General features: G+C 40.3%; 1 protein-coding gene across 3 annotated transcripts in view; it reads left to right on the plus strand.

The window, feature by feature from the left end:
* Positions 1-17,428, plus strand: part of LOC130913422 (T-box transcription factor TBX5-like) — a 50,653-nt gene extending 33,225 nt beyond the window's left edge. For all 3 annotated transcript variants that reach the window (XM_057832032.1, XM_057832033.1, XM_057832031.1), the window contains 3 exons: positions 476-567; positions 7,296-7,540; positions 16,677-17,428. In XM_057832032.1, the coding sequence (XP_057688015.1) occupies positions 476-567; positions 7,296-7,540; positions 16,677-17,209 (870 nt within the window). In that variant the 3' untranslated portion in view covers positions 17,210-17,428. The remainder of the gene's footprint in view (positions 1-475; positions 568-7,295; positions 7,541-16,676) is intronic.
* The last annotated feature ends 402 nt before the right edge of the window (positions 17,429-17,830 follow it).

The raw sequence follows: 17,830 nt of genomic DNA on the forward strand, positions 1-17,830 counted from the left end.
ATTTGACTAGATTTAAGAGAAATAATCCGATTAAAACGTGATACATTTGCAGTGTTTTGACCTGTACCACTCGCCTGCGTTCAGACAGTCTTGCAGCCAAACACAGGCTTCCTTCCCTCCATGAGAAAAGTTTGAAGACCTAACATCAAAGCACTAGACCTCTAAAAGCTTTGGCCTGAAAATGCTTAAACCTGGCGACTGTTTGGCTAAACAGTTTATTCAGTGTCAGCTGGCGAGAACACTGTCCTCTCCGTCAGGAACGTTGACGGCGCAGGAATGTTGGCCACGGCGATCTTCGGCAGGGCTGCTTTTAACATCTACGGGGCCCCTGCTAATAATAAACCATTGACTTTCATTCGGCGGAGAGAAGGTTTAAAAGGGCCTTCTTCGTTTGTGTGCATGTAAGGTCCTGTGGAAGTGCTGTGCTTTAATGTCAGCACGAGTCAATAAAAGAGATCCTTTGTTTTGTCCTCAGATTACTCAGTTGAAGATAGAGAACAATCCCTTTGCAAAAGGCTTCAGAGGCAGCGATGACAACGAACTGCACCGCATGGCCAAATTGCAAGGGTGAGTACACACTGTGTGTGCGTGTGCCAAGTTCCAACGCCTGTGTGCATCTGTCAATCAGTCAAAACAAATCAAAATCACAAAATTTAGCGGTGGAGTGAGTTGTCTTTCCTGCTAGAACTTTGCAATGAAGGTAACCTAAGAGGTTCCTCAAGGGCGTAGAATTGGGTCTCAACACTGGTAGGGATGATATAGACCCTACTTACCAACATCACAGATTGACGTGTCGCTGTATCTGGCCGCCATTGTTTATCCGTATTCTCAATGGTTTCAATTTGTCGTGCAATTTATAGTGCAATTCATGGAAGCCCCGGTGCTTTCAGACGCTGTAAACTCATTGGATGCGTTGCATAAAAGGCGTTATGTGGAAAAGCTTCAGTCTATCCATTCGCCAGATCCATTTTTGAAATCTATCGATAAATCGATATTTTTCGACCCGCTGTCTTCGCCCTCTCTGCCTGACATCTGCTACCCTGATATCTACAACTATCTTGTCCACACAAAACCAGCCTATTCTCACGAAAGTTCGAAAAACTTTAAGAGCAGCACTCTAAGCAACATTACCCCGTGTGACCCTTTACTTCCAATTTTCTAAAATGGCGACAATCAATTAAAAAAAAAAGTTGACTGCGATGGCAGACGCTTCAAGGATAGGTGGATATTGGACCATTTCTTCATTAAAACACGCAACAACTGTGTCTGCCTCATTTGCAAAGAGACAGTCGCTGTTTTCAAAGAGTTCGATGTGACGCGATATTACCAAACAAGACACGCTGACATGTACGACAACATTACAGGGAAGATGCGCAGCGAGAAAAGAAAGCAACATGAAGCTAGTTTAATTTCACAGCAGCAGTATTTCGCAAGAGCCCGAGTGTCGAAAGAGAACGCCACAAAGACAAGACTGTTGAAATTATGAATTTAAAAAAATAATAAAGCCAATGTGACACACAGAAGGGCTTGCTAAAATTTGTTTAAATATATTGGTCTATGTAAATCAGCCAAGGTTGCCCCTTGCATTTTTACCACACCAATTCTGGGCCCCCCTTGCAAAAGGTTTGGACACACCTGTTTAACTGATGATCCGTAGACGAGGCCAGCTTCTTTCACTTGGTACCAGCTAAATATTATTCAAAATATAATGATGGTGGAGGAAATAAGCATCTTCAATTTGAAACTGTATGTTGTCGGCGATTAGCCTCGCAATGATCTTAATTGTGGTTGTCAGCCCAAAACCCTCTAAATATATAATAAATGCATCTTACTAGATATAAAATGACTACTACATAATCTGTGGTGATCGTTTGGTGCCCAGTTTTCTCGTCGAATTGCAGCAGTCCATCTCGCTCTCCTCTCCGGGTCTCTCAGTATACGGTAGAATTTCAAGTCTCTCCATCTATCTTCTCTGTTCCTGCAACCAACCGCCACACACGCCTTCACCATTATGATTATTAATGTTAACGAGCAGAAAAACATGCCATAATAGGAGGAATTTACGTAGCGGTAATGCGTAAACACGACGAGTTGACGGACAATATGGCGCGGAGGCGTGGTTGTGACGTCATGTGAGTGGGGTCCATACAGTGGGACAAATAAGTATTTAGTCAACCAGTAATTGTGCAAGTTCTCCCACTTGAAAATATTAGAGAGCCCTGTAATTGTCAACATGGGTAAACCTTAACCATGAGAGTCAGAATGTGGGGAAAAAAAAAAAACAGAAAATCACATTGTATGATTTTTAAAGAATTTATTTGCAAATCATGGTGGAAATAAGTATTTGGTCAATACCAAAAGTTCATCTCAATACTTTGTTGTATATCCTTTGTTGGCAATAACTGAGGCCAAACATTTTCTGTAACTCTTCACAAACTTTTCACACACTGTTGCTGGTGTTTTGGCCCATTCCTCTATGCAGATCTCCTCGAGAGCAGTGATGTTTTGGGGCTGTCGTTGGGCAACACGGACTTTCAACTCCCTCCACAGATTTTCTATGGGGTTGAGGTCTGGAGACAGGCTAGGCCACTCCAGGACCTTGAAATGCTACTTACGAAGCCACTGCTTTGTTGCCCTGGCTGTGTGTTTGGGATCATTGTCATGCTGAAAGACCCAGCCACGTCTCATCTTCAATGCCCTTGCTGATGGAAGGAGATTTTCAACCAAAATCTCTCGATACATGGCCCCATTCATTCTTTCCTTTACACAGATCAGTCGTCCTGGTCCCTTTGCAGAAAAACAGCCCAAAAGCATGATATTTCCACCCCCATGCTTCACAGTGGGTATGGTGCAATTCAGTATTCTTTCTCCTCCAAACAGGAGAATCTGTTTCTAGCAAAAAGTTCCATTTTGGTTTCATCTGAGCATAACATTCTCCCAGTCCTCTTTTGGATCATCCAAATGCTCTCTACCGAAACGCAGACGGGCCTGGACGTGTACTTTCTTCAGCAGGGGGACACGTCTGGCGGAGCAGGATTTGAGTCCCTGGCGGCGCATTGCGTTACTGATAGTAGCCTTTGTTACTGTGGTCCCAGCTCTCTGTAGGTCATTCACTAGGTCCCCCCGTGTGGTTCTGGGATTTTTGCTCACCGTTCTTGTTATCATTTTTGATGCCACGGGGTGAGGAGGGAGTTGAAAGTCCGTGTTGCCCAACGACAGCCCCAAAACATCACCGCTCTAGAGAAGATCTGAGGTTTACACATGTTGACAATTACAGGCCTCTTTAATATTTTCAAGTGGGAGAACTTTCCAAATTAGTGGTTGACTAAATACTTATTTGCCCCACTGTACATGCATACATACAATAATAATCGCTCATTATTTTTCGCATAAATTAGCTAACCACAGTCAGGCTTAGTCTATATCCTTGTGAAAAGCAAGCGTGCACTGTATTTGGAGCTACCCGCCTCATCCTGCTTCCTAGTCTTTTATGATGGCATACATATGGCGTGAGTGCGTGTTCGTTGGGTTGAGCCAAGTGGCAAAAATGATGTGAGCTGCTGTCACCTGAAGGTTGTGCTTGACCCTATAGCTGGTCCTTAGAGTAGAACATTAATAACACAACACAACACACGAGAACAGAGCAGTGTTAGACCAATGATAGCGTATTGCTGCCTGTGAATCACACTGTCACTGCACATCAACCACTTTCGTGCTGAGCTGATCTCCACTTTGGCAGCTGAACTCCACTTGTGTCGGGCCGTTCGTAGGATGTTACTGAGCCAATGAGCTAGCCCGTTACTGAAACGAGTAAGGTGGGGGGGGGGGTTCCGATGTGCATTGCGGTACAGCGCTCCTCCCCCCTTCCTTTGTGTTATTGTGCTGCTTTGGTTTGCGGAGAAGGGCCTATATCCGAAGTGACACATAGCTGGATGTTTATTTTTAGAGCGGCAAATTATCTCACAGCAGCCCCGGCTGTGTTTGTGCGTGCATGTGTCTGCTTGTGCGTGTCACAATCTCAGCGCCAGTCAGTGAGATGTGGCCCGCTGTCCCCTACATACCACAGAGTTCACAGAGAGGGCTGTGTTTACAAAGGGAGATCAGAGCTGAAAAGATGGAAAGCGCTTAAGTAGACTTGAAAGCGAAAGATGGAGGGGGGGGGGGGGGGGGGGATAGGGGGGCAGAAGCATGAATGATAGAACCGGACCAAAAATACCTAGATGCAATATTTCATATATTAGGGTGACCATATTTTGATTTCCAAAAAAAGAGGACATTCGGCCCGGCCTCGAGATACTTGAATTTTACTCGAAGCTCACTCAAAGATGCCTATATCACTTTAATATATTTATAGTGTGACTCTTCCGTCTGGACAGAAAAATTCAGTTTTATAAAAAAAATAATAAATAAATAAATTATATATATATACACATATATCAGAGGTTGCGCTAGACATTTTCGTTGTCTGTCATTTTGACTGACAGGCTCATAAAAATCCGGTCATAGTCTATTTTTACCCGTCACTTAAATTTTTAAAATGATAATGATGACATATTCAATAGTTTAGTTTTTATTCATTTTTAATTAATATTGTAACGCTTGCTTGGCGGCGAAAAATTAGACACGGAAGTCGTGGTATTTTTCTCCCTTTTTACTCTGCTTACCGCCAACAACTCCGCCCCCAAAGAAAAAGAGGCAACAATATAGACCCCAATCACCAACGTCACACAATGATCTTAATTGTGGTTGTCAGCCAAAAATATTCTAAATATATATTAAATGCATCTTACCAGATATAAAATGACTACTACATAGTCTGTGGTGATCGTTTGGTGCCCAGATTTCTTGTCGAATTACAGCAGTTCATCTCGCTCTCATCTTCGGGTCTCTCAGAATACGGTAGAACTTAAGTCTCTCCGTCTATCTTCTCTGTTACAGCAACCAACCGCCACACACGCCTTCACCATTTTGATTATTAATATTAACGAGCAGAAAAACACGCCGTAATAGGAGGCATGTACGTAGCGGTAATGTGTAAACATGACGATATGGCGGCTCCAGTCGGGGGGGCGGAGTTGTGACGTCATGTGATTGGGGTCTATACACAGGTGGCAATCTTGTCCATCAATTGGATGACGCACTGGCACACCGGGTGCACCAATAAGAACCTCGCATTGATGTGTCAATCACGGTGCTGCCGCCAGACCCCGGTGACGCTACAATATTCTGACAGAAGAGCCAACGACGTCATGCATTAAGAGAGACAATAGCTAATTAATATGCTAACTCGCCACCCTGTGGTCTGGGGTGCGAATTGCAACCTGTCAAAATGACGGACGGACTTCAGCTTTTTCCGTCACCGTTTTAAAAAACCGGTCAACGACGGAAAATATCCGGTTAACGCGACCCCTGACATACATATTATATTATATTAGCGTTAACGCGCGGTAATTAATTTTTTTAAATTAATCACGTTAAAATATTTGACGCAATTAACGCACATGTCCCGCTCAGAAAGTATTTTGCCTTTTGGTTAAGTTTTACAGCAAGGGTTTTTGTGCTGTCCAACAGCGAACTCTTGTGGTCGCTTTGCGACATGGTTTATTTTTTTCTTGCCAGTTCATTATGGCTGCACAATGTCTCGGGCTGATAATGTTGTGCTTATATTATCCTTGGACAAGATTTGTCCATAAGTATGGTTGTTGTAAAGAATGTACATATTATGTTAGTAAGCGAAATGTTATATTTTTTGTATGAGACGCTTTTTGTTTATGTTTAGTGAACCTGTATAGCGTGCTAAGCTAACGTTGTTGCTAATGCTATGCTTGTGTACTTTTTGTAGTTTTACGACGGTCTGAAGAGGACAATAGTTTGAGGCCATTTTATTAATAAATCAGATGAAAAAGGAAGAAGTCTAATTATTAAGGCGTCGTTCACTAGCTGTCTAGCTTTGGAAAAAGTAGACGCTTCGGAGTGAGGACAGCATAGACAGATTTAAATGACAGTAGAGTGAAATGCCCACTACAGTCTTTATGTACCGTTTGTTGAATGTATATATTCATCTTGTGTCTTATCTTTCCATTCCAACAATTTATTTTACAGAATACAATTTACAGAAAAATGTGGCATATTTCATAGATGTTTGAATTGCGATTAATTAATTTTTAAGCTGTAATTAACTCGATTAAACATTTTAATCCTTTGACAGCCCTAATATATATATATTATATACTATATGGAAATACATTTTTTACCCAACAGGCTTTATTCTTACTAAAAAACAAACAATAAAAACACATAAAAAAACGAATTAAATCATGACAAAAAAAAAATATCATGCAGACCCGTAAAAATATCATACAGTCAATACAGACACACAGTAGGTCGCTATGTGCCATATAAACATTAATCAATTACTATCACGACAACTGTCGTTGAGAAATTGTTATACCCACTCAATTTTTATTCTCCTTCAATACTCTAGATTGCACGCAAACAATAACCAAAATAAACTGACAAACTATTCAACCAGAATGCTTCCAAACACAGCAGATCAAAACTACATTTCCCATAATGCCGAGCGCGGCTTAGCTCACTGATAGCTACCCTATTAACGAGTAACTGGAGACGAGGCAAAATCGAACTTTGCTATAAAATTTTACATCCATCAGCACCGCAATGATGCGACACCAAACGGGATTTTACAGTCACGCCAGTACAAAGCTCCGACAGAAGTTAATAGTTGCCATTATACAGTATATATGTGTTTATCGTAAAAAAAAAAAACTTAACTGGGAAGAACGCAGAACAATTAATCCAAAACTAATACAACATACTGCATTTCTTTGTACACATACAACCCAATATACAACAGAAGACACATGAGCGACATTAACAGGTATTAAACTTACAGAAAGCTGTACGGAGCACTATAAACGTCTCTTAGAACTACCATATTCCTTATTGTAGTATGTAACTGTCTGTTCTAGTGTTCTCTTGCCAAACCGTCAACCCAGTAGTTGGCGGTAATGCACCATAATACAACTGTACTCCTTCTCCCGCCCCTACTAGTAGGAGCCACGTCAACGCGGGCAAGCACTGCCCCCCAGTGGCCGGAGGGATTCTCTTCAAATTGGTCCCGTGAAAAATCATAAAAACCCGGACATTTTCATGAATTTGTAAAACCCGGCCGGATGACGAGGACACGACGTGAAAGGTGGACATGTCCGGGCAAAAGAGGACATTTGGTCACCCTATCATATATGTTCTTTTTTTGTGGATTTTTTGCGTTTCAGTAAAGACTACCCTGTAGTGCCACGCAGCACGGGTCGTCAGAGAACGTGCTCCGCTGGAAGTCCCTTTGGCGGGGAGGTCCGCGTTCTGAGGGGCTCGCCCGAAGCGGCCGCGTCGCCCTACAGCTGCGAGAATGGCCTGAGCGGCAGCCCTCAGACACTACTGGGGTCTCCATCCGCTCACTACACCTTGTCTCATCCTCAGCATGTCCAGCAGTCACAACTTTACCACTGCACCAAGAGAAAAGGTAGCGAAATTGTTCAAAATTAGAGCATCTTTAGAGGTCTTATTTTGTAAACATTTCTTGGTTAAATTTTATGACTTTTTGGAAGAGAACCTTTACACATTTTCACCTATTGTCAATCAAAATCTTTTGCTTTAGTCTACCGTTTTTGTGCAAAGCTACAGATTAAAAAAAATTACCGTATTGGCCCGAATACAAGATGGCCCTGATTATAAGACGATCCCCTCTTTTTCAAGACTCAAGTTTGAAAAAAAGACTTTTTGAACACCAAATTGATTTTTACACAGAAAATAATTACAGTACATCCGAAACAAATGATTATTACAATATATTTGAGAGAAAAAGCATGTTCTTTTGCCTCATTCAAATCTTAATATCTGAACATTGAAACATGTAAACTAAAGTGCAATCACATTCGTAAATGAATGGCTTCTGGTTTTTGAAATGTAAATAAACCAATCTATTGTCATAAAAACAACAAAATTGCAATAACTGCATTAACCATCAAAGTGAAGTCTAACTGTAACTGTAGTCTTTAAACAAATCTGAATTAGGAAAAACATCGCAATAAAAGAATGCAAACTGATTAAACTTGAGAGTAGCTGTGATCTGTCATGACAGAACATCGCTTCAATGATATCTGGCACCATCTAGCGTCGTGAATGGGTATAACATCTAGGACCCCCGCGTTTTCAGTCTTATTTCAATGCAAAAAAACACTCTTATATTCGGGCCAATACAGTTCTGTATTTTTGGACCATAAGCAGTGGTGTCAGAGATTACTTGAAAAAGTAATTTAATTACAAATTACGTTTTTGAGGCGTAATCTGGTTACTTTACCGATTTTTTCAAAGTAACATAGTTACTTTAAAAGTAATTTATCAGTTACTTTTTAGTAATTTTTCCTCACTTTGCTGCCTCAACATATGAAGGACAACAGAAAGATGTCATCGCATCTAATTGACTTTCCTATAATTGAATTTAAAGGGAAAGATCAGAATTTTTCACATCAGGCCTAATCTTCGAGTTAGCAGGGGTTTAATTAGTCGATGGAGTTGATTTCAACCACCATGGACTCGGGCTAGCTTAGCCACTCCAGAGCCCCTGAAACTAAAAACTAAATGACAAACTGCATGGAATTTGTTGAAATCAACTCCACCATCTAATTAAACCCCGTTAACTTTAACATTAAGCCTAATGTAAAAAATTCTGAATTTCGGGTTATGGTTAACAGCATATGGCGGCAACTACAGTAAGCACTTTACCATTTACAACACATCCCAAAGATGCTAAATAAACACGTCACCTCATGGCATAAATGTGCAACACGAATAGGATGTAAACAATGCTCACAGACTACCCGCTGTTGCAACGGCAAAGCTACCAAATGGCTGCGCATGTACCTGCTCCAACCTATCGCTGGAACCCTCCAGAATGAAGGAAAAATACTCAATTTCAGTCATTGACGCACACAGATCAACATTCCCTCGCACATCTCACCAGGTGGCTGCACTCGGCTCGAATGTGCACCCGTGCCGGCACACGTTAGTTCCAAAACACTTAGCGCGTGTGACTAGAGACCAAAACAGGAAGACCTATGAGAGGTTGGCATGGAAATGAACACGTAGCAGGAACCTTTTTAACATTTTCTATTAAAAATCCTCTTCCTACATGACTACAATATTCTTCATTCTACATACACAGACGCGAAGGAAACTTTAATCAGATTACTGGTTTGGAAAAACGAGCACGTTAGATTACTCTTTACTGAAAGAAAGTAATCAGATCACAGTAACGCGTTACTTATTAATGCATTAGTGACAACACTGATTGTAAGGCTAGTGTGTTCACACTGCAAGTTAAAGTGACTCGATTCAGATTTTTTTTTTTTTTATATCAGGCTCAAGGGAGACACTTTCTTGACGATCTGAACGGGCTGAGTTGCATGAAGTGGATATTTTCAAATCCAATCTACACTGTAAAATATTATAAATTGACCACCTTAAAAATTTTTTTTTAAATCACATTTTCTAAGGCGGAAAGTTATGTTCCTTACATTAATGAGATGCAATTTATTTAATTATTTCAAGTTTTAAGGACTCAAATTAACCTTAAGAACTGGATTTTAGTAAATATTTGAGTTTGCAGAATGTATAAGGCTTTGACTTTTTTGTGACATTTGTTTTTTTGCTCCCAATATGGCCCTTTCAACATTATGGGTTGCCGGCCCCTGAATCAGATTATAGGAATTTATTTATTTATTTATTTTGAGTTTGCTGTACTCAAAATAACTTGAATGAATCAACTTATTTATTGTGAGCTTCCACTACTGAAGTGATACCTTAGTGAGCTTTAGTGCTGCTCATTCATCATATGCAGCTGAATTCTTTTTTTAACCTGAAATAATTCTACAATACAAACAGCCCATGCTAATTTAATTGATAACACATTTTCAAAGAGTAATGACCCTACCCCCAAATAAATGAAGAGAGAACACTTTAACTCACCCCGGAATTCCACTCAGTCCGCCTAGTTTGCCATCCTTTAGTTTGAGTAGTCCCAAGGCAGGGGAGGACACCTGGCCTGCCTGGACCAACCAACCCAATTACAAAAATGCAATAATACTAGCATTAGCATCTCAGCATGCTAATTTTTAGCACGCTAACGTGATAAAATAATACAATAATAAAGGCACTGACAGACACAGAAAATCAAATGAACATGCAAATTAGCATACGTTAGCATTGTGGCTAACGCTACCTACAGATGACAAATTCAGACACACCAGTTCACTTGGATGTAGTCGAGCACACACAAACAGGTTCCCAACACAAATAAAAAGGTCTGGTTCTATAAGTTATAAAACAGCCTTTAAGCAAGTTTGAAACATACAATGGCGTACCACAAGCAACACGTCACTTCCGCTCATTAATATTCATGGCATTAGCTACTGTTGCTAAGCTGGGACAAAGCTAGGACAAGCCACCGTTTGTCCCTAATGGGAAATGAATGGAAATCGTGTACGAAGGAGATGTTTACAGCGCTAAACCTACCAATTCTCTCCGAAAATGACGTGCCTGGTGCCAAATTGACTGGCATAAATGTGGAAGAACATAAAAATGTTCAGTTAAAGAGATGACTTTAGTGTCGAAGGCTGAAAAAGACGAAAAAAAAACGAGCCGACCTAAGCATAGCTTTGGCTTTTTTTTTTTTAATCAATGCGACTGACAATGACATTCTCCGGTTTCAACAAGCTATCCTTTACCATCAGTCTTTCTTATATATCCTCTGGTTGTCCTACATCTCTTACCGTTCTTGGGGGTAATTTAGTTAGCTTTGTGTAGCGATCGCAAATGCTACTCAGTGACAGCCAACGAACACTTTTCATTTTTTCATTGATAACACATCTTAATATTATAATTTATTTGCACTTCCCCCTTACTAAAGTTGTTTATATATATATATATATATATATATATATAACAGAAACGGTAACAGTGGCAGTCAGATACCATTGTAATTTTTTTCAGGTCATTCATTGTCAGACAGAAGCAGTACGGCACAACGTTACGCTAAAAAAATAAAGTAAAAATATAAAAATGGCTTACCTCTTTGTCCTCTGAAAGACCATGCCAACCCAACGTAATGTTTACTGCATATGAAACGTGAATGGATTCGCCGAGCTGGTGTTAAAGTCCGGGCAAGTTGATTCGGTTCTCACATTTTTTCCACCCGAGTTTTTGGTTTCCGGGAACGTATGAAGAAAACATCCTTCATGGTCGTAATGTCTAGAGTCATTTCTACAAGTTCCAAAAAAGCAATGCGTGATCGGCATGTTGGTTTTTGAAAGATTACCCGCGAAAAGTAGCACTTTTTACGTTGGGTCTATGCGAGGGCGGGTCTATAATGTCCCACTTCGGCTTTACTTCTTCTTTACGATGCGACGTCACGGTCTAAAAATAGCCTGCGTGCGGTACGCCATTGGTTAGCTACATCAAGAAGTGTTTGAGACTAACCTGCTGCAACTGTTGCTCCTTGGCTTCTCTCCCACAAGACTAAAGGGAGAGGAGTCAAGGCAGGTTATATAGTGCCTGATGACTGGTGATTGGCTAATTGGTATAATGTGACTTGTCATGTGACGTGGTGCATACAGGGACTGTGGGAAAAATAAGCACTGGCTAACAATTGAGAATCTTAACCCATGTTACACAAACATTGTGTAGCACTTGCAAGTATCGATAACGGAAATCATTTAAAGTAAATCAGCACAGAAGTCTAGCCGACTTTTTTTTCCCCCCAAATCAACAGAAAATGACTAGATATCAATAGGACGTGTCCCCCACACTTCCCCAATTCTTTTGACGCTTATGGAGGGTGATCCCATTGATGTCCATGGACGTCCAAATTTCCCATTCATTTCTAATGGCATTTAATTATGTTTTTTCATTCTATTGATGCTATTGTACTTGGATTCCATTGACGCTTATGTAAGTTGATACCATTGACGTGCATGGACGTCCAAATTTTTTCCCATTCATTTTCAGTGGCAAAAAAAACAATACCCCCAAATCAACAGGAAATGACCAGATATCAATAGGACGTGTACCCCAAATGTCCCCAATTGCATTGACGCTTATGGAGGGTAATGCCATTGACGGACATGGACGTCCAATTCTCCCAATCATTTCTAATGGTGTTTACTTTGTTTAATGCCATTGACTGGCATTATTGTCCTTTGTATTGATAGACCTGAGTGGGGCTAAGATCTGTATCTCCACAGAGGAAAGACCCAGGTGTAATTTCTCCCGAAATTGCAGTTTCTAGTTACTGTTTAGTTTTCTCCACACTCAATCATGGTGTCTGTAACCCACCAATGGGAGCGTCGCATTGAGCATCAAACGCACCAATAGGACATCTTACTGTATATTTATGTTGCATTATGTTCATATAGAAAATGAAAGAATTATAACCATAATTTTCGGACTATAAGCAGCTACTTTTTTCCTTCATTCTGAATCCAGTGCGGCTTATTTGTTCATTTATTTGAGTTAACAGGTAACACTTTATTCGATAGTGGCGTCAAAAGACCATCATAATTGTGACATGACACTATCATGGGCATTACTAATTGCTTATGACGGATGTCATTAACTCATTCAATCCCAGCCATTTTCACCGGAGCAACGCCCTTCGCTCCTGGCCGTTTTACTGGATTTTGACTGATTTTGCAAATTCTGTTCTATTGCTATATAAACATGGAAACCCACTAAAAGAAAGATTAGAATCTCTTCTTTCAGCAGAAAAAAAATAAGTTCATATCTTTTTCTATTCTTTAGAAATCAACATTAGAAAATAGCTTAGTTTGAGCAATTTTCCAATTTCTGATGAAAAAATGGAGAAAATGGGCTTTTTGTAAACACATGCATTTCATTTCAAACATAACTTTGACTTTAACACAGCTATTTTTTGCATTAGTTACATCCCAAACATCTGAATAATGTTTTCCTTTTACAAAATATCATAAAGAACTATAAAAATAGAGCTTTTGATAGTAAAGTAACAAATTATTTACACATTACTAATGAGAGATGATGCAGTTGTCACTGAGATGAAGCCGTTTTCGCCGCATCAGCCGTGTAAACTTTTCCCCCATCGTTGTCTGTCTCAGAACGATGGATTATTTTATAGTCTCTGCGGGGTCTGCTCGGTGAGCCCGCTGCACTAGTGGTCCCAGTCGTTTTGCTCAGTTGTCCAGCGCCTGGCATCCCAGGCATCCTCTCGGTACTTTTGCTCGGTCGTTCGCCGCCTGGCATCAAGCCGCCAGCGCTCTGACCGTGCTGCCCGGCCGTTCACTGCTGTTGATTCCGGTTGCAGGTCTTACAAAATGCGCTACTGCCCTCCAGTGGCCAGTTTATTGCTTTAAAATACGTTTTGAGCTTTGTTCTTTGTTTGGCAGATAGATCGGAAGCTATAGATACTTCTTGTAAAAAAATTAAAAAAATAAAAAAAACGCAAAAGACGTATAAATAAGTTTTTGGGACAATGAAGCATTTAAAAATAGAATGCATTTATACGTTTTTGGCAGCAAATGAGTTAAGTGTTATCCGGCAAATTAGGTCACTAACTCCATTTATAATGCTCATGACAGTGTCATGTCATAATTATAGATGTATAATGACAGTCTTACTGTGCCACTGTCAAATAAAGTGTTACTAAATACCATAACTAGCAATTAATGAAACAAGTAGAATGGTAACTGAAGAAATAATAAGCACAGAACATGAATTTCGATTGTTATTTACAACTATAGCGCTGCAATGCATACTAGGAGGCATGTTGGAAAACAGTGTTGACAGCAGGTGGCAGCAGAGGTTGACTGTCTCCCCCAAGGGAGCAGTGATGGGCAAATGAAGCATCTTGAAGCAATGAAGCTTTGCAGCCAATTGGTTCAAAGCTTCATTTGTGGTTCATTTGGTCTTACGGCAGTCGTATGATGCTGCTATCAAATAAAGTGTTGCCGGTTAATATCTTTTGGCGGAAATATCCCATAATACAGTGCGGATAGCCGTGGCTGATTGTCCAGTGCGGCTTATCTATGAACAAATGTCGTTTTTGGTGACAAATTTGGTGGGTGGCGGCTTACAATCAGGTCGCCTTGTAGTGCGAAAATTACGGTTTCTAAATTGCTCCACGCCCATATTTCGATTCTACATGAATGAATGTGTAAAGGACATCTTAGTCTGCAACCAAAACAACATTGGTTACATGATATTTATTGCATTTTATATTTAGTATATGGCGGAAAACACTCAGGTGACTTGAATTTCTGCTCTGAGACCCCCAATTTGGTCAAATTTCAAAACTGTCAGATATGCATGTGTGATACATCACTGGAAAGCTTAAAATGTCAATTTTCTTGGGGAGGAAAAATTTTGGACAGGAGGGCATTTAAAAAAAAAAAAAAAAAAAAATTTAAACAGCAAAACCCTATCTGGAGGTGAGAGCACGCGAGAGCAGAATTACAGACGCCACGACTTTAACGAGATATTATCACGTTGTTTCGATCCAAAAACTCCATGTCGCATGTATCACTGAGTGTGAAGACACAGCTGTGAATGCCCACAGCTGGATTTTTGGGTAATTTTATGGGTGAAACATGGTAACATAACAAGGGTCACAATGCAGAAATCGCAGACACCAAGGAGTGGTCGAGATTTTCTTTATCATATATTTACCCTTTTAAACGTTTTTTTTCTCCAATTTTTCTTTGTTTGGATCGATTATTTATCATCTGACATATCGGGGATAATGCGACAGTAACAAAAAAATACAATTTAGCGATAGTTATGAGGTAGATATCCGGGACTTTTTTACAGACGCCATTCTTTTCACTATGACGTAATTTGTTTAAAATTTAAAAATATGAAAGTGAATAATTTTTTTGTGTTTTTTTGTGTTTTTTTATTTTTTTTTTAAAATGAAATATTAGACATCAATTAATGATTCTAAGCTAAAAATGACAGACATTTTGAAAATTAAATATAATTAGTTACCTTGTTTTCATGGCTGGGTTGAAACAAAAACGGTTGCGCGACGTCTGTAAAGAGGGGTTTGCAGGGTAAAACGGGCAAATTAAAAATAGTTCGGGGGCGTAATGCACCATGAATCTGCTATGGCAGCATATAGGGCGGAAAACACAGACAAGACTGGAAAAGAAGTTTCAGCTCTTGCACTCCTCTTTAAAAGAAACTGCTGTATTTTAAGCTAAAACAACTGTTGTGTTTGATGGAACAATATATCTATATGCTGCCATAGCAGATTCACGGCACATTAAGCCCCCCAACTACTTTTAATTTGTCCGTTTTACCCTGAAAAACCCCGTTTACAGACGTCGCGCAATTGCTTTTGTTTTAACCCAGCAATAAAGCAAAGGTAATTAATTATATTTATTATTCAAAATGTCTGTCGTTTTTAGCTTAGAATCATTCATTGAGGTCTCATATTTCGTTTAAAAAAAAAAAAAAAAAACTTAAAAAATTATTCACTCACATATTTTAAACTTTTAAACAAATTATGTCACAATGAAAAAAATGGCGTCTGCAAAAAAGTCACGGATATCTACCTCATAACTGTCGCTTAATTGTATTTTTTTTGTTAGTGTCACATTTTCTCCGATATGTTAGATGATAAATAATTGATCCAAACAAAAAAAGGTTGAAAAAAACGTTTAAAAGGGAAAATATATGAAAAAGAAAATCTCGACCACTCCTTGATGTCTGCGATTTCTGCATCGCGACCCTTGTTATATTACCATGTTTCACTCATAAAACCCCCCCAAAATCCAGCTTTGACCATTCACAGCTGTGTCTGGACACTCACTGATACATGCTACATGCAGTTTTTGGATCGAAACAAAGTAGGTACGCGATAATATCTCGTCAAAGTCATGGCGTCTGTAATTCTGTTCTCGCGTGCTCTCACCTCCAGATAGGGTTTTGCTGTTTAAAAAATATATTTTTTTAAAAAATGCCCTCCTGCTCAAAATTTTTTTCTCCCAGAAAATTGAGATTTTAAGCTTTCCAATGATGTATCACACATGCATATCGGACAATTTTGAAAGTTGGCTAAATTGGGGGTCTCATAGCGGAACTTCAAGTCACCTGAGTGTTTTCCGCCGTAGACATATCGTTCTATCAAACACGACAGTTGTTTTGGCTTAAAATACAGCAGTTACTTTTAAAGAGGAGTGTAACAGCAGAAACTGCTTTTTCAGTCTTGTCTATATTTTCCGCCATATTCATTTTTCTCTTCTGTCTTTACTTGAACATTATATAAGCATAATGGAACAACGTACAATAATATTCTAAACGTGGCAAAGATTGTTTATGTCTAAATCCCACAAGAAGACATAGAGTACTTGCAGTGCCAAGTACAGTGTAATGCGTGCAGTCCATTAAGATCATCTGACCAACATGAATCAGCCACTCTTTATTTTTGTGCCTCAGTAAATGTCAAGCTGCAAAACTAATGCAATTGTCTTTTATGTGCACTTTTGGTGCTCAGTTGAGCAATAAAACGCTTTTAAAGTAGCAGCAACTTTCTCTGCTGATTTAATGTCACAACATTTTTCTCTGTGCAGCGGAGGAGAACTGCTCCACTGGGAACTGCCAGCATCCATTCAAGAGAGCCTTCCCTGGTAGCTCACGGAGCCCTGGCGAGTCCTACTACCACGCCGCCCCATTCGCCCGTCCGGCCACACTCGCCCTCACGGACGCCACGTACGATGCGGGACAGCGTCAGGCGTGCATGTTCGCCGGCTCGGAAAGCAGACTCGACGATCGCGGCTGGTCGTACGCCTGCCCGCTGCCCTCCGCCATGACCCCCGTGGAGCCCTACCCGCCTTATAACCCGCATTCCGCCTATAGCTCCAGCCCGCAGGGCTCTCGGCTCAGCGCCGCGGCCCATCACGGCTCGCCACCGCTGGGAGAAGCCGTCGCTCACGATCCTTACCAGAGGCAGAGCTCTGAAAACATTCAAAGTAGGCCGCACAGCCCCCCCCTCCACAGAGAGTATCCTCGCTTCACCCCCAACGTTTCTCCCCCTCTCTACCACACATTGGAGACACATGCACACATCAGGTGCGGAGTTCCCGAATGGACCGCCGCCTCCTGAAGGACGTCATTCTTTTGGATTCATTCAAGGGCGTAGGTTTGGTCTTAACATTGGTAGGGACTATATAACAACATGACCTACATGTAGAATTTTTTCTGGGGACGGGACATTAATAAGACCAAACAGATTGGGTGAACGGGGGTCAAGGCTACATTTCTTACGAATATGAAACTAATTAATTGATAGGCTAAATGATCAATGCAAAATAAATTTGTATTGACTTACAGTTGTGGTCAAAAGTTTACATACACTTGTGAAGAACATAATGTCGTGGCTCTCTTGAGTTTTCAGTTATTTCTACAACTCTGATAGAGTGATTGGAACGGATACTTCTTTGTCACAATAACATTCATGAAGTTTGGTTCTTTTATGACTTTATTATGGGTGAACAGAAAAAAGTGATCAAATCTGCTGGGTCAAAAATATACATACAGCAGCGCTAATATTTGGTAACATGTCCCTTGGCCATTTTCACTTCAATTAGGCGCTTTTGGTAGCCATCCACAAGCTTCTGGTTGAATCTTTGACCACTCCTCTTGACAGAATTGGTGCAGTTCAGTTAAATTTGATGGCTTTCTGACATGGACTTGTTTCTTCAGCATTGTCCACAAGTTCTCAATG

Source organism: Corythoichthys intestinalis, chromosome 3 (assembly GCF_030265065.1).
Source record: "Corythoichthys intestinalis isolate RoL2023-P3 chromosome 3, ASM3026506v1, whole genome shotgun sequence".
Classification (NCBI taxonomy): domain Eukaryota; kingdom Metazoa; phylum Chordata; class Actinopteri; order Syngnathiformes; family Syngnathidae; genus Corythoichthys; species Corythoichthys intestinalis.